The following is a 26162-nucleotide window of genomic DNA, read 5'->3' as shown; positions in this document are numbered from 1 at the left end:
GGGCACCTGGGAGATGCTCAGGAACCGCCTGTCCTGTGGAGAAACCACTTCCCCGTGGCCCCTGGCCTCCACCATCCTCCCGCTGCTCGTCCCCCCATCTCCCCCCAGGACACCCCCGCCGGGCCCCTGCAGGGCAACCTCTCTCCCGGACGGCAGTGGCCCATCTCTGCCTGTCCTCGGACGGACCGGGTGCATGTCCCGCGGGCCCTAAAACGTCAGCCTCCTCTTGCCTCCAGAACAACCTCCGAGCATCGCGGCGTGCCGGGTTCCAGGTGGAGGTGGAGATGTGGCAGGACGCGCCTGTGTCCCCGCGGAGGGGTGACCGCGGGCCGGGCCGGGGCCCCACGGGCTCAGGGAACGCGCGGCCAGCGCAGCAGCCGGTCGTCAGGAAGACGGTGCCAGTCTTTTCTAATTCCTCTTCGTCGTTCCTTTTCCTAACTATGGTTTATTAGATGTATTTCTTCAGAGTTCCTTATATTTTAACTTTCAAGCCACACTGTACTTAGGTAGGTCTTTGCGGTGCCTCAAGCTCAGCAGATTACTGTCCCCTTTTCTCCCAAGAAGAGGGTTCAGATTTTAATACCTGGGATTCTCCGATTGAACTCAATACAGATTTGCCCAAAAGCAAACTGGAAAGGGCAGTGACCAAATGACATTGATCAAACTCAGCCAAGGAGCACTTGTGGGCGGCACGCCCACCAGCCTCTGCACCTTCAGACCCCTTTCCGAAGGCGACACTGTTCGACATGAGCAGACTGTCCCTGTTCTGTGTGGTCTGCAATGGACTTCCAGTTCCCACCAGTTCCAGCTCTGAGGCCAGTAAGGGGAACGGGTCTGTGGCCAGGGGTGGGGGTTCTCGGGTTCTCGGGGTGCTGGCCCTGCCCTGCGGGTGTCCTGAGCCCGGCAGACGAGCACCCGCAGCTTCTGTCGGTGGAGACGGGCGCGGTGCAGGGGAGGTCAGTCGGCGGGCGTTACTGTGAGTTACCTGAGAAGTCGTATCTGATGAGACCCATCCACCGCTTCTTCTCGCTGTCCTTGATGATGTCCCCGTAGAAGCCGTACCCCAGCAGGGACACGGAGTACCGCAGCAGCGTGCTGTTGTGATGCACGGAGGACACGTCCATGGGCAGCGAGTCCCCTGCGGAGAGAAGCGGTCCCCTGTCCACTCCCACGCCGCACCTCCTCCCGCCGACGCAGATGATTAACACTGGAGGGAGGTGGGGGGCTGGGTGCCCACGCTTCATTCAAATGACAGAATTTCACGAACATTTCCAAAAGAGGTTTGGAAAGCTGTCCTGTCGGGACGGAACACCCACGGCCCCACGGAGTGGGTGCCGTGCCACGAATGGAGGGAAAGTCACCCACGTTCTAAAACTGCCAATCATCACTGCACAACTCGTCAGCAGCACTTGAGTGGCTCCGGTCACAAGGACGAAGCACTGTCGTTGGGGACAAGGAGGGGGCCACGTGCTTGCGGAGCGGGGGCTGTGGCCATTCCTGGCTTTCTGAGCCTGCGACTAGCAACACGGGTGGCCTCCCGCCCTTGGGGCTGAGCACGCACGTGCCCGGTTAATGCCACATGGAAGGGGCGTCGCAGGTGGCGTGGATTCGGGCCTGGGCAAGCCTGTCCTGACGGGGACGGGGGCCACGTCCCGGACGCAGCACCAGAGAGCAGAGCACCGGGCGAGCGTGGGGCATGTCGGGGCCAGAGGGTCGGCCTGGCCCGCACATGGGGACACTGAGGCAGCTGGTCAGGTCTCAGGGTGTGGCTGCGGAGCGGGGGCCCCAGACGGCTCTGAGCAGGGTCTGTGCTGATGAAGCATCCCCCCTGATGGCCACGGGAAGACAGGACGAGATGGGAGGTGGCAAGGAACCAGGGCCCAGGGAGCCCTGCTGGCGGGAGGCCCAGGGAGGTCCGCACGGCTCACACGGCCGGTGCCGCGGACAGGGACCTACCCACGATGATGTGCAGAGCGGACGTCTCCGCATCGTTCGTGCCCACCGTCGAAAAACACACACAGTCTGTTGACCCTAAAGAAGGAAAAAAAGGAAGGTCTTGGATATCATTATAATAATTTAAAAGTGCAACAGATTTCTAACGGAGTGATCCGCTCTTCCTTTTGGCCCTGGAGTAAGGACACAAGGACTAAACACGAGCTATATAAAGTGAATACTGGACAAATGGAGATTAATTCATCAGAAGTGCGGAGACTGCCTGCAGTAAGCCCACTGGTTCCTCTGAGCTTTCAGACACTGCTGCCCCGGCTTGGGGAGCGGAGCCCGAGACGTGGGCGGTGGTGGCGGCTGGGGCATCGCTCCGCACTCTGCACGGCGTCTGTGTCCCCCCTTCACACACCGGTGGCCACAGGACCCACGGGCATATGCAGAGTCATCACCAGCGGGAATGTGGGTGCAGAACAAGAACAACCTGTGGACGTCCCAGAAAAAGCCCCGTGGAAGCCCGCGCCCAGACACTGGCGGCCTGATTCACAGAATGCTCTGGGGCCTATCGCTGCTCAAAGACGCACGGCAGCCGCCACCTAACAGCCTGGAGGGGACCCCACGGAGCTCAGCGAGCACACGTCTCCCACTGACATGCTCGTCCGTAGACTGGGGGTGACCTCAGGGCACCCAGCTGGTGCCAGGATCCCCAGGGCGTGGTGATGATGCCACGGACCATCCCCACGTCTGTCCTGCTTCTAACTGGGGCATAATCCAGGTGACTGTTCTCAGCCTGAGTGGGCAGAGAATCTCCTGGGCTCTTATTTATCACAGGTTCCTGAACCCCACTCCCCCGAGATTCTGATTCAACAGGTCTGGGATGGGGCTGAGCAATCTGAATTTTAACATGTCTGCTAACTAGTTGAAAAAGCCTAGTGTGGATTTCCCAAGAGTAAAGTGTATGACAGGATCTAGAATTGCACCATATTGCCACAGACCCACACCCATCAGGGAATAACTGGAGTTAACGGGCACAGAAGCCTGCCCGTCCGCAGGGTCCAGATGCCCCACCCTCAGGACCCCGAACAATCGAGTCTCCCGTCATGAGTGACGTCCCCTGAAGCCGGAAAGCTCGTGGTTCCCCACAGACGTGCTGGATTGCAAGCACCCTGTGTTATGTCTCAGAGTAACAGAACCCGGTCCAGTTTGTCATCAGAGTGGAGGCTCTTAATTATTTCCTCTAAGTGCCCATATGGCTTCTGATTGCTGGTACGTTATATGAACACACACATATGTTTTTAATATGAGTATTTTTCTTTTTTTGTTAATCTTAACCTGACCAACCTTAACCAACCTAACCTTAACCAAAAATGAGCCAAAAAGTAAAAATTTTTAAACTGATTTTTTTTTTAAAGATTTCATTTATTTATTTGAGTGAGAGAGGATGAGAGATAGCACGAGAGGGAAGAGGGTCAGAGGGAGAAGCAGACTCCCTGTTGAGCAGGGAGCCTGATGCGGGACTCGATCCCGGGACTCCAGGATCATGACCTGAGCCGAAGGCAGTCGCTTAACCAACTGAGCCACCCAGGCAACCAAAAAATAAAAATTTTTAAGTAAACATCTAAAACCATAGGAGTAAGTCTTAAAATACTAAAAATTCACAGCAACAGCATCTAAGAACCCGTGTGGTTTCAGAGTCTCCCACACCCTCATCTTTGTAACGAAGGGTACCCGGACAACCAGCATGAACATTTCTAAGAGAACAAACTCTGAAAGAGCTGTTTAATAACTCTGAACTATGCCCTCAGGTAGTTCTTCCCATCCTCAGAACTTTCCAGAACGTCCGTGGAGCCCACTTGCTCCCCTTGCGTGCCCCGGGCCTTGTTTACTTTCCCGGCACGCTGACCCGGACTCCCAGACTCGCCTGCATTCGCAGAGATGGGACCTCACCCTCAGCAGGAACTCTGCCAAGGATGCCCAATAAGCACGAAGCAGCGAGCGTCTGGTCCCTATCCCACCCCGCGGCCTAGACGCCCGAGGCCTTGCCAGGCCGGACACCACCATTAGGGAAGCGGAGTCTCGGGATGGGGCTCCCCAGGGCTCAGTGTGCGCGTGTGGGACCCCCGGCAGAACCACAGCAAAGCGGGCCGTGGTGATGACCCATCTCCGGGATGGCACCGCACCGTTCCCAAGCTGCTGGAGGCGTCTCATCCACGGAGGTGTGGAAGGGACAGGGCGAGGCGCCCGGCCTTCCTGGTCAGGCATCCAGGCCCTGGCCGGGCTGGGGTGTGGTCCCCGTGTACTAGCCTTCCAGGATTTCCCAGGGCCCTGCCCCTGGACCGGCAGGCGACTTGAGCTTCTGACAGGTTTCGGGGATGGTTTTGCTAAAAAGTCAGATTTTTTAAAGGAGGTCATCACTCAGCTTACTCCCTCCTCAGGAGCCTCCCTGGGGCCACCGCCCTCTGCCTGCAGCTCCCCCTGCACCCCACCTCTTGCTCCCCGCTCACACCTCCTGGCCAGAGCCAGGCTCGTCCTGCCCTGGGGCCCCTGCAGGGGCCACTGCTGCCCAAAGGCAGGGCTGTCTTCACCGCACTCGGGGTCCTGGACCAGTGTCATCGCGAGAGGCCTCCCAGAGCACCGTGTCTGCAACAGCCTGCCCCCCAACCGCTCGGCTCTCTGCGTCCTGTACCCACAGTCGGCCTCCCTGCACCCTGGGGGCCCCGCCTCACTCACTCTGGGGCCCACAGCGGGGCTGGAAAGCCTGTGTTGCGAGTGTGCATGATCACCAACTGAACGAGTGACCTGCCCGAGCTCCAGGGAGCCTTCAGCTCGTGGCACCTTCCGTTTTGAAGGGGCCAGCCTGGCGCAGCCCGGGTACCCCCAAACACCGTTCCATCCTTTTAACTTTGAGTGTGCTTTCAACAGCTCATCCCTCGGATGTGACCTAACTCCCCGGGCATTTCCTCAGACATCTGTGTGGCCAAGGCTTTGACCAAGAGGAAGCCCCAGCTGGAAACGCAAAGTCTGGCTCAGACCAGGCGGCAGGACGGGGTTCTGTGACCAAGTCCGCAGAGGCGCGCGGGCTCTGGTGTGCCCACGGAAACAAGGACAGAGGCCCCCCTCCTTCTGTGCACTGGCTCCTTCCCCTAAATCCTCAAGTGGATGCGGCACCTGGGTGGCTCAGTCATTAAGCGTCTGCCTTCGGCTCGGGTCGTGAACTCAGGGTCCTAGGATCGAGCCCGGCATTGTGCTCCCTGCTCCGCGGGAAGCCTACTTCTCCCTCTCCCACTCCCCCTGCCTGTGTTCCCTCTCTCGCTGTGTCTCTCTCTGTCAAATAAATAAATAGAATCTTAAAAAATAATAATAATAATAATAAATAAATAAATAAATAAATCCTCAAGTGGAAAGAGACTAGAATTTATGAAGCATCGGCACCGGAGGAGTGATTTGGTCTCCGACACGCTCTGTCTCGGACCACCCCAGCCACCCCGAGGCTGCCACACACCGGCTAGACCCCCGCAGCGCTGGCCATCTACTTCCGAGTGCTGGCCCCAGGGCCCCCAAGGAGCCCCGTCTCCAGTCTCCATCAGAACTCTTGCCCCCACCCCGATGCCTCGTCTTCGTGCCCCCAGGTTACCAAGGCCAACATCACGGGGTCACCCTGCTGCCTCCTTCATCCTTACGGCTCCATCCGAGGCCTGTTGGCTCTGCTGCAAAGCTACGCCCGAGTCACACCGACCACTCGGCCACCGGCCCAAGCACCGGCGTCCTCCCCGGGGCGCGGGCAGCGCTGCCCAGAACGGAGCGCGGGGGTGCTCTTCCAGCCCGTTCAGGTAACGCTGCCCGCCGGCCTCTATGACATCCTCCCTCTCGAGCTGGGCCCTTGTGCGGGCCCCTCGGTGACTCCACTCCTGGCAGCCCCTGCCAGCCGGGCCCCTTTCCCGGGCACACAGCGCTGCCCCAGCTGACCCCCGGCACACCCACGTCCATGCACGGCCGGCCGCTCACCAGTCGCCTCTCAGGAAGGGCCCTGGGCTCCCACCGAGAGAAGCCCCTCCTGGCCACTGTTCCTGAACCCATTTTCTCCAAGCATGCCGCCATGGAAAACCCTTCTGCGCCCACGTCTCCTGTGCGGTGGGGGCCTCCTGTGTGGGCAGAGGCCACGCCCATCTTGTCCTCTGCCGAAGCCCAGGGCCCGGAAGGCCCACAGCGCGCACCCCGCCCGTCCCCACGACCCTGCCGCGTGTGGGAGCCGCAGGGGCTCCTACGCTGCGCTTCTGAACATTAACAGCTCAGGGCTGTAAGCGTCAACGCTACTGTGGGCCAGCGGCCATAGAAGACATCACGGAATAGTAGTTCAGCAGATAGAAAAATAAAATTCATGTCGTCCAGAACAGAACACATGCAAACTCAAAAGACAAGAGCCTAACTTGGGAAAAAAGTTGTGAGCTGTAACCAACCAAGAATAAACACGTCTACTATATAAACAACATTATTCCGTCAGAAAAAGAGCCTTCTCCTGACTGTGGGGCGGGGCAGAGCGGTCCCTCGGGGGCCCTGTGACTGCTCGTCCTGGCCCGTAAAGCGGCACCACGACGGCAAGGCCTTCACAGTGGTTGTAAATGACGTGACATGATGCGCCAGGTGGGATTTTTGCCCAGCCTGTATCACTGTCACCCAGGGGCAGACCCGGGGTGCTGGGCAGGGGCGCCTCCTCCCTGTGGCATCGAAGCAACAATGCACAGGCTTTCCTTAGCTCAACACGGTGGTTTTTCAAAGAACTAGGCACTTCCTACAGACACAATGAGCCAGGGGCGCCTGGGAGCTCAGTCCGTTGGGCGTCCGACTCTCGGTTTCGGCTCAGGTTGTGATCTCAGGGTCGTGGGATCGAGCCCCGCATTGGGCTCCAATCTTGGTGAGGAGTCAGCCGGAGATTCTCTCTCTCCCTCTGCCCCTCCTCCCCCCACCCCTCAAATAAATAAATAAGTAAATAAATCTGAAAAAAACAAAAAAAACCACACTGAGCCAGACCTCTTTGGGACACAGCCCAGGAGCCCCCGGGGTGAGGCGCCCCGCCCCAGTGCGTGAGCCCCCCCACCAGCTCCCAGTCCCCCCACCCCTGCCAGCTGGTCAGTCCTTTGAGAGCAGACTGTCCCCCAGCTGCCGGCTTCTCAGCACCCGTGGGAAGCAGGACAGGACTGTCTCAACCAAGTCTGCACCCGTGTGGTGATAAAATCACCGTCTCAGCAACAAAATGAACCTGAAGGAAAACCAAGCTTGATGCCCCCAGGGAAGGGGGGGAGGCGGCGCCCCTACCCGCAGGGATGATGCCAATCCTGAGCGGGCTGGGCACCAGCGCTGCCCTGGGCTGGTTCTGGTCCACGCCGGCGTTCCGCTGCGTCCTGCCGACCAGGCCGTGCAAGACCTCGCTGAACATGCCGTCTCCACCGACGCAGACGATTCTGCAGGGGGACATGGGCTGTTAGGGTCCCTCTGCGGTCCCCACAATCCCCCCCAACAATGCCGCACTCTCCCCTGGGGCCCCGCTCCTGGCGGAGAGTGCCCTCCTCCTCAGCCCGCAAGCCGGGTGCTTCCCTTCAGGCCACACTGCTAAGAAATACGCCGACAAAAGCAGAACAGACCTCTCCCTCCACGGCCCTCCACCAGCCAGACTCCAGCAGGCAGCCCCGCGCCCTTAACCTTCATGCCGCCTGGACCCCGGGGGCCGACCCGCCCCGCCGAGACCTCAGCTCAGGCTCCCCACACTGGCTGCACCACGGTCTCCAAACCCGACTGCAGCTCCTTATCTCACGGCTTGGTAACGTCACTGTCACTTGGGTTACGAGTCCCTGCGAGTCTCCTGTAGGATTCCATCACTGGGACCAGTCAGTTCTCCCCCAGACGTCCTGGAGACCATCCCTCTGTGTGTGTCGTCTGCCGCTGTCCAGCCGGCTTTGCCTACAGCTCCTGACCTCCTGCAGCCGCCCTGGGCCCGATCCCACATCAGTACTCGCCACACGGCCTTCAAAAGGGTCCTTCCAACACACCTGATCCTCAGCACTGGTCTGTGAGCCCCCCGGGTCCTCACCCCTGAGGAGACAGCCGCCCTTCCCCAGGTCTCGAGCGCTCGTTCGCCAAGCACCTGCCACGCGCGAGACCTGTGCCCGGAGCTGGGGGAGAGCTACGCATAGGGCCCAGGACGCTGGCCCTCCAGGGGCTGACGTGCCAGCAGAGACAGACACAGCGCAGACGCAGCCTCGCACGCAGCAGCCCCCCGTGTCCCACAGCCAAGCACGCACAGCTGGGGCCGACCAAGAGGAGACACCAGACACGCCCAAACCGAGGGGCACGACGGACACCTGGTCTGTACTCCCAAAACCTAAGCCACACCAAGAAAGGCTGAGGAGCGGCTCCAGATCTGAGACTAGAGTGCTCACGAGAGCCAGAGGGCTAGGCAGGTCTCCCGCTGTAAAGGAACAAGGGGACAACGGGCGGGCCCCGAACGGGGACAGCAAACACGTAAGAGCCTGGTGTCGTGTGGTTTCCCGGGTTATCATGGCATTTGGTTCTGTAAGAGAATAGCCTTATTTCTAGGAAACATGCACTCAACTATTTAGGGACAAAAGGGAATCATGTCCGTAACAGACTTTCAAATGATCCAGAGAAGATTCATAGGTAGGAAGACGGAAAAGGAAAGCGGCCAGTGGTTGTCTCTAAGTCGTAGAAGGGGGTGTGATGGAACTTTTCTGCTGTTTCTAATTTTCTCCGATGACAATTAGGAACAAAACGAAGGACAGGGAGTGAACAACACTAAGATGGGTAAAGCCTGATTAGCGTCCACTATGTAGGAGTCAAGGTGAAAGGAACTGTACTCACCCATCGTATTTGTCTATGTTGATCTCATATAAACTCTCCTTGGCCTGGTTTGCTCGTTCAGTAACTGTGGGGAAGAATAACATTATGTTGTAGAGCTTACATTCAAATCTGAGAATCCAATTTAAAATAAAAAGCAAGCAAACACTTCCTTTCACATGAGGTCCTATAACATCTTCAGGAGGATTTCCTGCAAGAAGTCGTTCTTAAGGAGAGGGGACACTGACCTCAGTGGAAGATGACATGCTCAAGGTAAGATGTCACATACTTGGCATCTAATTGCCAACACATAGTAACTTTTTGGAAAGAGATTATATCTTCTATTTTATAGTTTTTCCTTATTATCCCAGTTATGTTGAAAATTTTAATTAATTGGATTAAAATAAAACTTAAAAAAAAATTAAACTTTAGAATATCCCAAGACGTAAGGAAAAGAAAACGTGAGTCCACAGACTGTGTATTCAACGTAAGAAACAAAAACAGAACAGAAAAGCTACTCTGTGTGGGGTCTCGTACCCCTGACTTCCCAGCATTTATCATAGCCACTTTTTTTCAATGAAAAGTTCTCTGGAAAGACCATGTTAAAGGTCCACGTGCTGTCCCTTCGGAGTCACAGGGCACAACTGTAGCCCCATGTTTCCTGCCAGTGGGCGCTCACGTGGTTTCAATGTTTGCTATTATAAAATGTGGCCACGCACCTCTGTGCACATCACCCCGTACACCTGATTGTCATCCTAGGAAAGCGTGAGAAAACTGGGATACTGGGCAAACATCCCACATTTTTAAGGCTCTTTGCCCACACTGCTGGTGCCCTTCAGAAATTGTGCAGACCTCAGAGCACGGGGTTGGGGGAGGAGAAGAGCGTCCCTGCGCCCTGCCCAGCTCCGAGAATTTGTGCTAAAAACCTGGTGCCGCAAACACGGCACCACATTACGTTTCTTCAGGTGTCACTTATTGGTGAAATCCTTTCTAGGCCTTATAAATTGCTTGTATCTCTTCTTGCAAGAATTTTCTGTCCCTGATCTCTACCCTTTCGTCTTCTTAGTGATTTTCTCGAATGCTTTTTTTTTTTAAAGATTTTATCTATTTGACAGAGAGAGACACAGTGAGAGAGGGAACACAAGCAGGGGGAGTGGGAGAGGGAGAAGCAGGCTTCCGCGGAGCAGGGAGCCCGATGCGGGGCTCGATCCCAGGACCCCGGGATCATGACCTGAGCCGAAGGCAGACGCTTAACAACTGAGCCACCCAGGCGCCCCTCGAGTGCTTTTTGTTTATGCTAAGACTTGGCTAGAAAAGTATACATTCTTTATTTTGTATTGTTCTTGTTCTGGTATATAAAACAACACATTTTGGGGCGCCTGGGTGGCTCAGTCATTAAGCGTCTGCCTTCGGCTCAGGTCATGATTCCAGGTCCTGGGATCAAGCCCCGCATCGGGCTCCCTGCTCCGCGGGAAGTCTGCTTCTTCCTCTCCCACTCCCCCTGCTTGTGTTCCCTCTCTCGCTGTGTCTCTCTCTCTGTCAGGTAAATAAATAAAATCTTAAAAAACAACAACAACAAAAAAAAAAACAAAAAAAACCCAACATATTTTACTTTGTTTAAAATAACTTGTAAGATAAAAATCTTGTCTAGTGACCACACTTGTATCATTCTCACATTTACTCCTATATATTTAACAGAATTTATACCTTACCAATTATTTCGGTGGTGATGGAGGCTAATGTAAACAACGGTGCCACTTTCCGTTCGTAGATCCGCTTGCCTTGTCCTTTCCCTCCGAACGGATTAATAAACACCAGTAAATGCTTTGGTCTCGATGCTACAAAACAACAATGTGTAAATCACAGTGAATGCAACATATATCAACAGGAAGGACTGTATTACTGAAGAAAATCTAATGACTATGGTTTGAGAACTTTGCTTAGTATTGCCTGAACAAAGTATCTTTAAGTTAAAGAACCGTGCTAAAGAGTTTCCTAATCTATGAAAAGAGAAAAGTGACAGCCTATCAGAATGGGCAGGAGCTTTGTGTATCTGCAAATCCCCCAAAATTCAGAATTCTGACCGAGACAGACACGGTCTCCTGATGAAGGGTCCTATAAAATGTGACTTCTGGAAAGTGAAGGAAGGTGAGTCTGCAGAGAACAAGAAACAGATGTACAGAAGGGCCCACTAGGGGAGACAGAGAGGATGGACAGATGGACAGACAGTGAGACACAGACAGGCCGTCAGCCCCTGGCTTCAGTCCCGTCCAGAGAGCCTCCTCACCTGGCTCACACCCATGTTTGTACAGCAACTCCCACCATTTTTGTTGGGGTCAGTTCAAATAGATTCTGACACTCAAAAACAAACAACTAACAAATCAATAAAAGTAGCAAGAAAGTATATACTCCAAAAAATGGAAAGCCTAAGGCCACACAAAATTCTGCACACGGAAGTTCACAACAGTACTGTTCGAGACAGCCCCGAGAGAAAACACCAGCTGGCTGCTGACACACAGATGCGGTCCAGCTATGCAATGGAATACTACTGGGCAATAAAAAAGCACAGACTGCTGGTATACTAACCAACGTGGATCCCTGTCAACGCCGTCATGTGGAGAGTCACAGCCCTACTCGAAAGGGCCCCCGTGATGTCATTCCATCTGCGTGGTGGCTGTCTCTGCACCGACCGAAGGATCACGAGAAAACTCTGGGGTGGTCTATGTCTCATATAGGGCTTTGGGTGACAACAGCTACGTGTATGCATGTTCCAATACCATTGATTTAAACTCACGATCTGTCCACTTCACCGTATGGGAATTCTAGCTCAGAACGGTACACAAATGTTGATCTCTAATTCATGAGATGCCCGCTGAAGTATTTAAAGTGCCCCACGTCTGTCACTTACTCTGAAACTCAGCAGAGATTACAATGAACTAATGGACAGATACACAGACGCTGGCAAAGCAAAGCTCGCAATCCGTGAACCACTGCACATCTATGTGGTGGGTATGTGCCTGTTTATTATACAATTCTTGCACTTTTTCTGGATGCTTGAAAACCTTCATGATAAAATACTGGGAGGAATGTACAGTAGAGAAAATCAACAAAGCCGAAAGTTGGTTCTTTAAAAAGACTCACAAAAATGGGGCACCTGGGTGGCTCAGTCGGTTGAGCGTCTGCCTTCGGCTCAGGTCATGATCCCAGGGTCCTGGGATCGAGTCCCGCATCGGGCTCTCTGCTCAGCGGGGAGCCTGCTTCTCCCCCTGACTGCCTCCCTCTCTGACAAATAAATAAATAAAATCTTTCAAAAAGTAAAAAGATTCACAAAATTGACAATTCCCTAATAAAGATGCTACAGAACTAGGGAGAAGAGACAAATTACTAATTATCAGGAATGAGAAAGGGGACATTACCCCAGATTCTGCACATATTACAAGGGAAGTGAAAGGACTTCTTAATAATGAATTTATAAACTTGGATGAATGGACAAATTTTCTCAAAAAATACAACTTACCAAACAGAAGCAATAGAAAATCTGAATAGTCTGATATTTAATGAAGAAACTGAAGTCATTAATGAAAACCTTCTCACAAAGTAACCCCAGGCCCTGATGGTTTCACCAGTGAACCCTTCCAAGGACTCAGGGAAAACCACAGCCCCAATGTCACGAAAACACTTCCACAGAACAGAAGGAAGGAGCACTTCTCATCTCCCTGCATGGGGCCACCAACACTTGACAGCAAAACCAGTCAAGAGACTCACGCATGGCTCTGCTTCTCCCCTGAGCCAAGGTGTAGAAACCCTGAACAAAGTATCAGCAAGTCAACTCCAGAAACATATAAAAAGAGATAGCGGGTCTTGTTCAAGTGGATTTCATAGGAATACAAAGGCTTTTATACAAGAGAAACCAATGTCCTTAACACAGTAACTCAAAGAGAAGGCAATCACACGAGCACTCCAGAGATGCAGAAAAACCATTTATCAAACTCAACAATCAGCCCTGGTTTAAGAAAAAACAAAGTCTTGGGCGCCTGGGTGGCTCAGTTGGTTAAGCGACTGCCTTCGGCTCAGGTCATGATCCTGGAGTCCCAGGATCGAGTCCCACATCGGGCTCCCTGCTCAGCAGGGAGTCTGCTTCTCCCTCTGACCCTCCTCCCTCTCATGCTCTCTGTCTCTCATTCTCTCTCTCGCAAATTAAAAACAAACAAACAAAAAAAACAAAGTCTAGAAAGCTAGGAATTAGAAACGAACTTCCCTAATATGTTTTTTTCCCTGACTTCTAAATTTTTATTTATTTTTATCTTTTAAGTAATCTCTATGCCCATCATGGGGCTGAACTCACCACCCTAATATTAAGAGTCACCGGCTCTGCCGACTCAGCCAGCCAGATGACTCGTAATGTTTTTTTTTTTAAATCTATTAAAAACCCAATAAACATCATTCTTGACAGTGAAATGTTGGAAACTGCCCCGGAGAGCTGGACTGAGATGATCCTCCCCCCTGGGACCCGCCCCAGGGGAGAAGTGTAAGAGAAATAAAAGAACTAAGATGAATGAAACAGGAGTGCCATTATTCACAGGTGACATGATTCTGCTTAAAGCAAATCCAAAAGAATCATCAATCCATTAAAATTAATAAGTGAATTTAGCAAAGTCATTGGATACAAAGTGAAATTCAATCCAAGTTCGACACAGAAGCAAGAAGTGAAGGGCGCCTGGGTGGCTCAGTTGGTTAAGCGACTGCCTTCGGCTCAGGTCATGATCCTGGAGTCCCGGGATCGAGTCCCACATCGGGCTCCCTGCTCGGCAGGGAGCCTGCTTCTCCCTCTGACCCTCCCCCGTCTCATGTGCTCTCTCTCATTCTCTCTCTCTCAAATAAATAAATAAAATCTTTAAAAAAAAAGAAGCAAGAAGTGAAGATCGGCATGGTGGTGTCAGCATGCGCGCGGTAAGGGCCGTCCTTCCCATCAGGCAGGCGGTCGAGCCCAGCCCTGTGTTTAAATGAGCCTTGACCACTCACCTTACACACAAAACCCAACTCCAAACGGACTGTAGGTCTAAACGTGAAAGATAAAACAAAGTTTTGAGGAGAAAATATCTTTAGGGCCCTGGACAAAGATGTCGAATAGGATCCAAAGTAACCATAGAGAAAAAAAAGAGAGAAATAGAACTACATTAAAATCGAGGACGTCTGTTCATCAGCAGACACCAGTAAGCGTAAAAAGGCAAACCACAGAACCAGAGAAGGTATCTGTAATTCATAAATCCAATAAACGATCTAGATCCACAAGACGCAAAGAATATCTACATAACATGAAGAAAAGATAGACCACCCAACAAAAAATGGACAAAAGACTTAAACAGACTCCTTACAAAAGAGGATTTCCAAGTGGCGCATAAACATAGGAACGTATTTCTCACCTCCAGTAGCTATCAGGGAAATGCAGATTAATACCCCAGCCCAAGACTCCTGACACCCATCAAAACAGCTACAACTTTTAGGGTGTGGAAAAGATGGGGGCAACCAGGACTCCGATGCTCTGCCAGGGGGATTGTTGCTGGCACCGCAGTCTGGAAGACGGTCTGGTGGTGCCTACTGGAGTTGAACACATGCACGCCCCCCGCAGAAATTCCTCTCCCACGTACCCAGCCAAGAGAAAGGCCAGCGAGTGCCCAGCACGAGACATGCACCAGAATGTTCAGAACGGCATTGTCTGCTGGTGCCCACATCCAGGAGCTAGCCCAGTGACCTTCAACGGTAAAATGGAGAAATCCATGGTCGTAGGCGGGGGACCGTGCCACCAGCCGACGAGCAGCGGACAGCACACACCCCAACGTGGGTTAGCCTCGCAAACATCAACGCTGAGCCAAAAAGCCAGACACAGGGGCTTCTGCAGTATAATCTGATGTCTACGAAGCACGAAATGAAGCTGGCAGTGATCGCCCTGCGGGGGAGCGACTGCGGGGGCTCGGGGGGCCCTGGGGGGCTGGCAGGGTTCTGGTTTGGGATCTGGATGCTGGTTACATGGGAGCGCTCGGTGTGTGAGCTCCTCGAGCCGCACGCGTGGGATGTGGGCGCTTCCCGGAGTCTGTGCTACTTCCGGGAGAATAAAACAGACAACACAGAGTTAAAATCACAGAGCAGCTGAACTAACAGAACCCTCGAATACTTGCAGATACAAGGGGCCTGGGGCAGCTGGTAACTGGAGGCTTTTGTACGAGTTCTGCGAAAAATAACCCCCCAGCTTTTAATGGGGGGCAGGTCCAGAGCCCTTCCTCTAGGAGTCTGAACCTACAGAATCAGCCCAAATCTAGAGACGCCAAGTCTCAAGAAAGCAACAGGTGGACGGGGCGGTGGGGGGAGGGGGGAGACACAGGAAAGGAGCCGGTGAGGACGAGGAGGAAGAGTCTAGAGAAACAGGGGACAAGCAGGACAGAGCCCCCGGGGTGTGACACGTAAGGAACTGTCGGCGGGCACGCGCCGCGTCCTGCAGGATGAGACGGTCAGATGCAGGAGGCTTCCCGGGGAGGAAGTCTCTCTGAAGCTCATATGTGGGCCACACCATCTTCAAATAAATTGTCCCTCACTTTTTTGATCCAGATGCCAAATTAACTTAAAAAGACCAAAAACCACCCCGCACCCACGCTCTTTGTATTCTGTGGTTAAACCCAGGACCGAGTTGACCGGATTATGTATAGAGATTATAACTGGACAGCACGAAATAGGAGAGGGAGACAGACTCTCGTCGCCCAGCAACCCATCATCATTTCAGATGTTGGGGCCCACCCCCGATGTGGGAGGTGCGTCCCCACTACCTGGCTCACGCCCCGCATTCACCTGCAATGCAGGGATCACCATGCCCGCTGCCCGGAAACAGAAACCGGGGCTCAGCAGGCCAAGGCACCCACGCCCCGGCTCGCGGCCGGTCAGGGAAGGCGCCCCGGCCCTGGGAGGCCACGTGGGGGGCGGCCACGTGGGGGGCGGCCCACGACACTGGGCTGCTCCTCTAGCTGGTATGCGGTCAGTTTTTAAGTCATACCGACCGACCACCACACGGTTACGGGAAGCGGTGCCCGAGGTGGGGCAGCAGCTTCGGCGGCAGCGGCCTGGGCCTGGGGCCCCGCGAGCGCACGTACTGAGCTTCGCCAGCAGCTCCTGGAGGGCCTGCAGCCACAGGTGACACAAGGGCTCCTCGGCACAGCAGAAGGTGACCTGCGCCCACTTCCAGCGGCGGCGGCGGGCTCTCTTCACACAGTGCACTGCAAGACAGAGCGGGCCGTCAGGGTGCAGCCGCGCACCCAGGCGCGCGCTCCCGCCGCCTGGCCGGGGAGCCACTTCCAGGGCTTTCAGAAAAAGACCCACTTCTCAGTCCTTTTAACCCATATAAAAAGGAAAAAACAAAGAAAGTAAGAAACGAGATGATCAAAACATTAACTAGAAGTCGGTCTTGGAAAAAATTACATAAGGCAGTTTCTAAAAGATTAAAAAAAGGAGACACTGAGCTTGTCAAACGAGTGACGAAAAAGTCGCCTTTTCACTGCGCGAAATCGGTGAAGACGGGGGAGGGAGTTCACGCCCTCACCTGTGAAAGCGAAGGGCTTTTCCATCTTCTGCCATTTTCCGCTGCTGGAGCGTTTCCCGTGAGTGTCTGTTTCTTCTACGGTGATGATCTCAGAAATAGGCACAGAGCAAGCATCTGCAGAGACCACATCCTCACATCAGATGAATTTCATAGAATTCACGTGAGTACAAGAAGTCCATCCCAAAAGGCTGGGACCGTTCTGCTTTAATATTCTCATTAGGCATCCCAAAGTACAAAGAAAATCATATGCAGTTTTTAAATTCAGAGCTAAATACATTTGGGAAACTCAATGTTATCAGAAGATGGGACCGTTTATCCAACAGAGTCACCAAATGTAGACTGCCAACTTTTCAAATCATCTGCTCAGCTGACTTTTCCAGGCCAGCTACCGTGCTAAATTTGGGCAAAGATGTTCAAGACACTGTCTGTCCTTAGTCTGGCTCAGGAATCCAAGTGGGAAGGAAGAACATGGCAAGCCTTGGGACAGGCAGGACCCAGGACCACGTGTGCCCCGGAGAGTCAGGGCCCCACCGAGGCAGAGGCCAGGGGAGGGCAGGGGCTCTGGGAAGGCCTGGGGTTCCCGTCAGATGTGGGAAGCCCTGCATGGGCCTGGGGGCGGACAGCGGCCCATGTCGTCCACTGCGGGAAGCCCAGGAGGAGGCCACTCCGCGGAGCTGCCCGGATGGCAGAGGCAAGCCGGGCCCCAACACGGCCGGGGGCCAGGAAGCGGAGACCCAGGGCAACGAGCCCCCATCTGCACAGGCCACATTCTGGAAGCGTGTCCGCGAACTGCTGTTAGGATTTCCGATCTATTTTTACATAGAAGAGCATTGTAAGCTGTGGTTTGGTCCCAGGTTGGCTGTAAGACCTGCCATGGAGCTGAAGTGCTCTGCTTCAGTAACAGCTCGTAGAAACCCCTGCTCTGGCACCTTGGCAGCCTCACATGGTCTGGAGGTCACTACCTGCGGAGGTCACCTAGGACCCGGATGGGCATGGGCCTCCAGGGAGCCTTGGCAGGCGGGGAGGGGACGGTGCCCAACGGGGTCAGACTGGCCAGGAGCGAGGGGAAGGGATACTCTTCCAGAGGAACCAGAAGTGGGCTTCAGAGGACAGCGTGGGCTCCGGCGCACCGGGGGGTGGGGAAGGCTGGGGGGTGCGGCTCGGGGCCCTCAGGGAAGCCGGTCACCAAGGGCTCCCTCCAGGGCACCCTGCCTTCTCCCCCCGTAGCAGCCTCTGCTCAGGGTGGCCACACGGGCTCCCCGCCACCAGCTCCCATCCCACAGCCTGCCCCCCCACATCCTCCTCGATTCGTGGGGCGCCAGCCTGCCTCCTTGGAGCCGCACTGAGTCCGCACCAGCGTTTCCTGGCCCTCCGCCCCGTCTCCTGGGGAAGAGTTGTCCGGTGTCTGCGTCTGGGGCACCGAGCAGGGCCAGGATGAGTCAGGGATCCGCCTCAGGATCACACGCTCACACGGTGATCTCAGACCCCTGAGAATAAATGTCAGGATCTCCCGCACCCCTGGGCAATCGGTACACTTGGGCCTGTCTGATAAGAAACAGCCAGGAGGTTATTACGATAAGCTAAGTGCGCACAATAATTAGGAGTGATATGCTTCTCAATATTCAAACAAAACGACGGACTACTTTAAGAAACTGCACGAGAGACGAACACAATAGTCATATTGCGCCATTAAATTAGTAGAAGTTACACATGACTCACGGGATAACCCACTTAAGAGAGTCTACAAATTAGTAATTCCTAATCTTGCTAATTTGGTTTGACAGACTCGAAGAACCGAACGAGGTCGCGTGAGATGTCAGGAGGCCTCACGCCCTGCTCCCCAGTGCCGCGCCCAGTGCTATGGTCCCCCCGAGTCCTGCACGCAGGCTCACCCGTGACATCGCATGCGGCCAGGACCACATCCTGAGAGCCCTGCAGCCCCCGCTCACTGGGGTCCCCACCAGGCGCTGGACGCCGTTCCTGCCGCTGAGGAAGTGCGTGGAGGCGATGTTGGGGTGACAATGCACAGGAGGGGTGCGCAGTGAGGGGCTGGAGGGGGGGCTCAGGGTCTGAGCAGAGACGGCAATGAGGCCAGGACAAGCCGCTCAGAAGCTGGCCTGGCAGAGAAGCAGAAGCCGAGGAAGGGACGGGGTGGAACATGGGACGGAGGGACGGAGGCTTGTGACTTCGAGGCTGATGGAGCTTTCACGCGGGTGAGCTCAGGGGGCTCCGGGCAGAGGGAGGCCTGCGCTGACGCGGGTCTGCTCCTGCGTAACCGAAATGTGGGGGACAGGACAGGGGACACGACAAGGGAGGGACTCTGGGATGAAGCTTCGTGTCTTCCGCTACAGTCAGCCTACCCAGAGCGTCCTCTATCCTTGGCTGAGAACAAGACAAACCCATGGAAGCAGGACGTGCTATTTCCCATGCGCGGGAAGGCACAGAACTGTCTTCTCTAAAGAAGGATCGAGATGAGCAGGGAAGCAAAAATCTCTACTATCTGAAGAATGTCAGGAAGAGAGTGCCGGGTCTGGCCTGGGGGCTGCCCTCACAGGAGCACAGGAAGCTTGATGGACAGGGACAAAGACGGGGACAGGAGGACGGGGACTCGGATGGGGACGGGGATACAGATGGGGACACGGATGCGGAGGCTTCAGGGCCAGGCACTCCTTTCTTTTCTAGTTCACTGCACGTGTGCAAATCATGAGCAGAAGGCCCTATTTGTCAAAACTCTCCTCTCTAATTAGGAGGCAAAGAACTCCACCAAGAATCTGAGGAGATGGACAGCAAGCCCCTGCAGGACACAGAACATGTTACCCGGCTTCCATCAGTCTCCTCCGAGGCCAGGGTCTGGGGGCAGCAGTGGGGACCGCCTGAGGTCCTCTGAGGGTAAAGTGAAACCGCTCTGTGCCTGCCTCCTCGTGCTGGCCTGAGGGGCCTCCGGGAAGGACAGCGTGTGTCGTGTGAACACGCCAAGCACAAGCAGGAACAACAGTACATTAGTGCATGTACAGAAAACGGAGGAGTGTCTTGCAGAGAGTTAACAGTGGGAATTTGGAGGCACTTCCATTTCCTACACGATATTAGCATTTCTTTGTCATTTGCCTGCATTTTGCATGACCTTGCACTGCGTGTGAGACTAGGAAAAAAAGAAGGATCTTCTGGAAAAGAGCAGGCAGGGACATGAGAGGTCAGATGTCCTGTCGTGAGGAAAGGTTACTTCCAGGCCACATTGGACCTGGCTGGTGGCCACGTCGTTGGACAGGGCTCCCCAGACGAGGACGCGGTGGCCCAGGGCACATGCTGGTCCGTCCTGCAGGCTGCCCCCCTGCCCAGCCCCACCATCAGGGGCGCAGTCGCCCTGACCCGGGCCAGAGTCTGTACTTTCCTTGCTGACGCACCACGCATCTTTCCGGTGAAATCACCCTCGGATCTTACTCCTCATCACTGCCTTCTTCGAGCTGATCGCGGCCCCATCTGCAGAGGGAGCAGCGGCCGAGGCTCACGGGAGTCACCTATCACTTTATAAAAGTAACAACCTGACACCTCTTTTTAAAAATCTCCTAGTGCAGTACGCGTCTGGACCAGACAGGTTTCTCCAACGGACAGAAAGACCCTGCAAACCACAAAACTCCCCGAGACCGGGGCTTCTCACCGGAACCACAGGCACCTCTTCATGATGGGGCCATCCTGGCCGTTGCTGGATTTGGGCAGCATCCCTGGGCTCCAGCCACGAATGCCGGGGGCACCCCAACATTGCCGGACACTGGCCAGTGTCTCCTGGGGGCACCGTCCCCAGCAGAGGACCACTGCCCTAGGGAATCACTGTGCTTAGCAACCTGTTCTTTACACAGAAAACACAGAAGGAAACTAAGGCCGGTTTTGGGGGCGCAGGGGAAAGGTGGGTGTCCTACACGTGTGTGCGTCTGCCTCGCACCCAACCTTCTATATCTGAACCTATCTTTTCTGGTTTGCTGCCCCTTTCCAGAAGCTTCCTTCCCTGCTGATCCCCAGCCTGCAAAGAGTGCTCCATCCTTGTGCTCATTTGCCCAGCTACCCAGGAGTCCTGCCTGACTCCTTCCCTGCCTCAGGGTGGCTCCCAGCCTGACCCCCCCGCCCCCCGAGTGCACAAAGATACAAATGTGGATGTGGCATCGCTCTGTTTGAACCTTTTGTGGGGACATCCCGCCGCTCAGTACGCAGGTTAATCAACACCCCAGGCTCGGGGGCTGGGGGGCTGTCCGAGCCCCTCCCACCACCCACCTTCCTGGCAAAGCCTGCAGGCCCCAGTGCGCTGTCAGCCACCCCCCGGACCTCCCCCGGTTCTTGTCCCGGCGCCCACGCGCTGCCCCGAAACGGCAAACACTCAGAACAACTATCGGAATAAATAAGCACCGATGCGTCCAGCAGAACTTGGAGATTTTCATCCAGAGTTCAGCCAAATCATGAAACAGCCTTGTAGGAATGGCACGGTGTTACCTGTACGTTTGTAAAACCTCTCTACGATACTCAGTTACTACACGGAAATGATCTTTCTAGTGGTGATGTAAAACTTCCTGGTCCATCGGGGTGACCGCCACCCCCCTAGCAGGACAGACGGGGGGCGCGACCTGACCCGGCTGCTGGCGGCCGGCCACGACCGCATAACAGTCCTCCCGGTCCCTGCTCCCGGGCTGTAGGAAAGAGGAAGTGGGCTTGTGCCCTCTCCTCTCGGCTCAGAGAAGATCGCACGAGTCCACAGCTGCCTGGGCGCCCGGGAGGGCCAGCTCTTCCCAACTCAGGGACGGTTCCCAGGCTGGTGGAGCCCTGCCTCCGCCGGTGGGTTTGAATGGGGTGCCATGGGGGGGGTCTCCTCACGAGATTAGAGAGAACAATGGATGCATCATATGTCCCGAGTGCCACCTGATCCCCTCCCAGCAGCCTGTCTGCCAAACAGACTACCCTGCCCGTTCTTCCTGCTCCGAAGGCCCCGTGGGAACTCTCCGGGCTCTGCGTGCTCGCATGCGTGTGTGTGTTCGTGTGCGTGCGTGCATGTGCATTTGTGTGCGCGCGTGTGCACGTGTGTGCGCATGTGCGTGTTCATGTGCATGTGTGCATGCGTATGCGTGTGCATGTGCATGTTCTTGTGCATGTGTGCGTGCGCGTGTGCATGTGTGCGTGTGTATGTGTGCGTGTGTGCACATGTGCATGTTCGTGTGCATGTGTGCGTGCGCATGCGTGTTTGTGTGCATGTGCGCACGTGTGCGTGTTCGTGTGCATGTGTGCATGCGTATGCGTGCGTGTTCGTGTACATGTGTGCGTGTGCATGTGTGTGCGTGTGCATGTGTGCGCGTGTATGTGTGCGTGTGTGTGCATGTGCGTGTTCATGTGCATGTGTGCACGTGTGTGTTCGTGTGCGTGCGTGTGTGTGTTTTGTGCATGTGCGCACGTGTGTGCGCATGTGCGTGCGTATGTGTGCATGTGTGCATGTGCGTGTTCGTGTGCATGTGTGCATGTGTACGTGTGCGCGTGTGCACGTGCGCGCGTGTGCACGTGCATGTTCGTGTGCATATGCCCACGTGTCTGTGCATGTGCGTGTTCGTGTGCATGTGTGCATGCATGTGCGTGTGTGCACGTGCGTGTTTGTGTGCATGTGTGCGCGCACGCATGCGTGTTCGTGTGCATGGGTATGTGTGCGTGTGTGCATGTGCGTGTTCGTGTGCATGCATGTGTGTGTGTGGGTGTGCGTGTTCGTGTGCATGTGTGCGTGTACGTGCGCATGTGCGTGTTTGTGCGTGCGTGTGCATGTGCACGCAGCCGGGCGAGGGCAAAACACTGCCCCGCCGCGTGATCCAGGTAGAGCGGACCCTGCTGGGAGGTCACCTGTGCATCACCCTGACCTCTGGCCCTCACTGTCCACCTGCTCTCCACCCCCGGGGGACGCTGGGCTGTCACACACACACACACAGGACTTGCTCTACGGGACACACTGTGGCTTTGGCCACCTCGTGCCACCAGCCCAGCTCCGTCCCTTCACTAGAGCGTCCCCAGGCCTCCTCGCCTTGGCTCACCTCACAGCCTCGTGCTTCAGAGGGTGACAGAATGTCCCACAAAACCATCAAGAAAACTGACCCACTCATGAGGCTTTGACATAACTTCCACGAAGATATTTTCCTGTCTCCTCACACTGAACTTCCCAAGAACGTGTTGCTATGCCACCAGACAAAAAAGTTTTAAACAAAGGACACACTCTCGGGGCCTGCTACACTGGGGACACCTGAGCTCAGGGCCGTGAGCAGCAACTCAAAGCCTGGCATTTGAGAAGATGTCTACACCTGCCAGATGAGTTGGTGAAGCTCCAGGAGTTAGCATCCCATCCTGGGCTTGGCCCAACCAACATGCTGAGCCAGTCTTAGATACTTAGGAAACACATCGTCCTGCACTGACAGAAGCGCACACGCAACCTCACGTGTGTGCAGGGGTAGAAGGCAGACACACCTCTACCTGGTTCCCCCCGCAGGGGCCCTGCACGCACCTCGGGGAATGCTGGAGACCTCCCCCTAGCTGTTCTTTCTCTTCAGGCTGCTACGGTTGCAGTTATTTCTGGTCTTGAAAAGACTTGATTTGGAATCCAGTAGAAACAGACTGTTTTATTGCCCTCTACAGATATTACAGATTTTGAGAAACAGATGTTCAGGCGAAGTTGGTCATAAACACAGAACTAAAGAGAGGCTTGTATTAACGACAACAGACTCTCCCTCCACTTCCAGAGTCAGAGTATTTAAAAAGAAAAACAGTCTAAGTACAGGAAGAGCTATTTGTGTTCACAGTAAAATGGGGAGACGGGGTGGTGGGTCCTGACACCCAGACGGTCACTGCCAGTTTCTGGGCAGGGAGTGCCCAGGGCAGCGCTGGGTTTGAAGACACAGCCCAGGAACGAGGTAGAAGAATCACAACCATGTGAGGCAAACACACGTGTTCTGCTACAAGTGTTTTCTTCCTTTCGTCCTCCCCGTACCTGGGACAAGATACAGCCCATCCGTCCAGCGTCGTCAGGATGTGGGCCCTAGTCTAGTTTAGGGTCATGTTGTCGAAGTTTGGGATTGAAATTTTAAGTAGCATCAACTTTTGCAATGCAGTAAAAACTGAGCCAATTCAAAATAAAGTGGGGCGCCTGGGTGGCTCAGTCGTTAAGCGGGTGCCTTCGGCTCAGGTCATGATCCCAGGGTCCTGGGATTGAGCCCCGCATCGGGCTCCCTGCTCGGCAGGAAGCCTGCTTCTCCCTCTCCCACTCCCCCTGCTTGTGTTCCCTCTCTCTCTGTGTCTCTGTCAAATAAATAAAATCTTTAAAGAAAAAAAAAAGAAAGAAAAATACAGGAGAAGAGGCACATGTTCAAATGAGAAAAAGAAAACCACACATTTTGAATACTTATTTGATATTTTTATTTTATACTATTAAACATGTTATAAACCAATCTTGAGATAGGATACTCACTCCTCATCGACAATAAATTCTACCTCTCATCTAACGTGTTACGAATTCCAAAGTAGCACGGAATGAACTGATCGGGTTTTACTGGTTTACAGGTTTACATGTGTAACGCACACATAACTTGCTTGGGATGTCAAGTCCATTCTACTCAGACTCACATGGAGACCGCCACTGTCCCTCAGACAGACCGCCAGACACACACACACACCCAGGGTCTCCCCCATTTTCCAGCCCAAGCTCTGCCCGCTCAGCACCCCCACCACCAGCGCCCCTGCCCTGTCCGTGATCACTGGGCACACGCACACACAGGCACACCCAGCCGCTGTTCTGCCTCCCTGCTAGGGCACAGAGCCCCGAGGATGGGCCTGCCTCTGTGTGTCCCCTCGAGCCACCGCCTCACGGGGGCCTGGCGCGCTCCCGCTGTGGGATGCATGTAACAGCAGTAACAATCCCAGCCGTTGTGAGTGCAGGTCTGTGCTAAATTTATAAGTGCAGATAATCCTCACGACGACACGAGGGTAAGTATGATCCTCGCCTTACAGATGGACTCAACAGGAGACTTCACACATCCCCACTTCTCTGGGAAGTCAGACAACTCGTCCAAGCCCCAGACAGTGAGCGGCAGGCCCAGAATTGACTTTGGCAAATCGACTAAAACACGTTCCTCTCCACCGTCCCTGCCCTGCCCGCACCTGGTCCCGAAGGGCCCCCACCTCAACCCCAGGGCCCGAGACAGGCCACAAGGGGTGCACGTGAACAGCCACAAACCATTCAGAAATTGGTGAAAAGATTTTTTTTTAAACAATAATCAGGCAGCAAGTACAGCACACTGTGTTCGAGTATCTTTAATTTTGAAGGACTTAAACTTTCATTTGTAAGAATATCCTTATAAATACTACACTAGGGTAGGTCATTTTGTTAGGTTTTGTACGTTTTATAAAGAATCCTTCTTCTTAGAATGCAGCTCACGTGAGCCAGACGTGTGGCTGCCACAAGTCTCCCCCCGCTCTCCCTAGCAGACCTCAGCCGGACTTAGACACGCCTCTGTGTGTTCAAGCTCACGGTGACGTCTTGTAATAACAATAAAGCAATCCATTTTAAGGGCCACTGGTACTGGTTCAAATATTACAATTAATATAAACTCAGAAAAATGTTCTCATGTAATAAAGTCCTTCCCAAAAATGGTCTGAAATGTTGCAACCAAATCACAGCTGAAAGTGCGAGCGCTTTGCTGACAACGGGTACACTTCCCCTGTGCTCCCCTTCACGAGGAGGGGGACTTGTGCCGAATGGCCACCACAGTCCAGCAAAGCCACAGGTGATGCTGGGGAGACCCGGCTCTGCAGCAATCTGGGCAGAGCCAGCCAGGGACAGCTGCAAGTGCTCTGCCTTCTGCTGTCTCCCTTGTCACGTCTGTGCTGTACGCCCTTCTGTGCTTGTCATGACCTGCTCAGACTGAACTTGCTCCACAATCATGACTCAGATGAGAAACAGTGCCTGCCGACAATCAGCTTTCCTGCTGCAAGTTCCTAGACGAACCTGAGTGCCCACAGCGGCCTCGTGTCCAACAGGAGAGGGAGGACTTAGTATGTCATGAGGATGGTACATGTGCATGAGTACACACACACACACACAAAAATTGGCTGGGGTCAAGACGGTTGGAGCATGCCACTCCGCAGGGCCCCCAAAGACACCCAGGAGGCCTGACACGGGACCAGAACAAAAACACAATCAAGGGCACAGTTCTGTTCCACAACACAATGTCACACACCAGAGCCCTGTGCAGGAGGGAGGAGATGGGGTAGGCCAGGATTGGACCGATGCACACCCCCTTCCCGCACCCAGTGGTGTGGCCTGATGTGCTGGGTCAAAGTCTGAGCCTTCTGTGTGCTCAGGAGGCAGGTGATGGTAAGGAAAAAAGAAGACGGGGATTTAAAAACATGATTCAACCATATGTGGTCTAAATTCACTTCAAATCTAACAATGGAACAGGTAGAAAGTAAAAGGATGGAAAAGACATGTCACGCAAACATTAATCAGAAGAAAGCAAGAGTTCGGGTGCCTGGGTGGTCAGTTGGTTAAGCTTCTGACTCTTGATTTCAGCTCAGGTCATGATCTCAGGGTCGTGAGATCGAGCCCCTCGTCAGGCTCTGCACTTAGCTCAGAGTCTGCTTGAGATTCTCTCTCTCCCTCTCATTCTGTCCCTCCCCCTCCACTTGTGTATGTGTGTTTATGTGTGCGTGTTTGCTTTCTCTGAAAGGAAGGAAGGAAGGAAGGAAGGAAGGAAGGAAGGAAGGAAGGAAGGAAGGAAGG

At 54.3% G+C, this 26162-nt stretch overlaps 1 protein-coding gene across 1 annotated transcript in view; it reads right to left on the bottom strand.

The window, feature by feature from the left end:
* The window catches only part of CERK (ceramide kinase), a gene marked incomplete at its 5' end in the record, with an annotated part of 40655 nt that overhangs the window by 6654 nt on the left and 7839 nt on the right, over positions 1-26162 (bottom strand). Inside the window, 7 exons of the mRNA XM_021687761.2 lie at positions 986-1138; positions 1957-2031; positions 7258-7403; positions 8818-8881; positions 10506-10631; positions 15933-16055; positions 16379-16492. Coding sequence (XP_021543436.1) covers positions 986-1138; positions 1957-2031; positions 7258-7403; positions 8818-8881; positions 10506-10631; positions 15933-16055; positions 16379-16492 — 801 coding nt within the window. The remainder of the gene's footprint in view (positions 1-985; positions 1139-1956; positions 2032-7257; positions 7404-8817; positions 8882-10505; positions 10632-15932; positions 16056-16378; positions 16493-26162) is intronic.

Source organism: Neomonachus schauinslandi, chromosome 5 (assembly GCF_002201575.2).
Source record: "Neomonachus schauinslandi chromosome 5, ASM220157v2, whole genome shotgun sequence".
Taxonomy (NCBI): domain Eukaryota; kingdom Metazoa; phylum Chordata; class Mammalia; order Carnivora; family Phocidae; genus Neomonachus; species Neomonachus schauinslandi.
The sequence above is the reverse complement of the archived record's forward strand: the minus strand, read 5'-3'. Positions and strand labels throughout refer to the sequence as shown.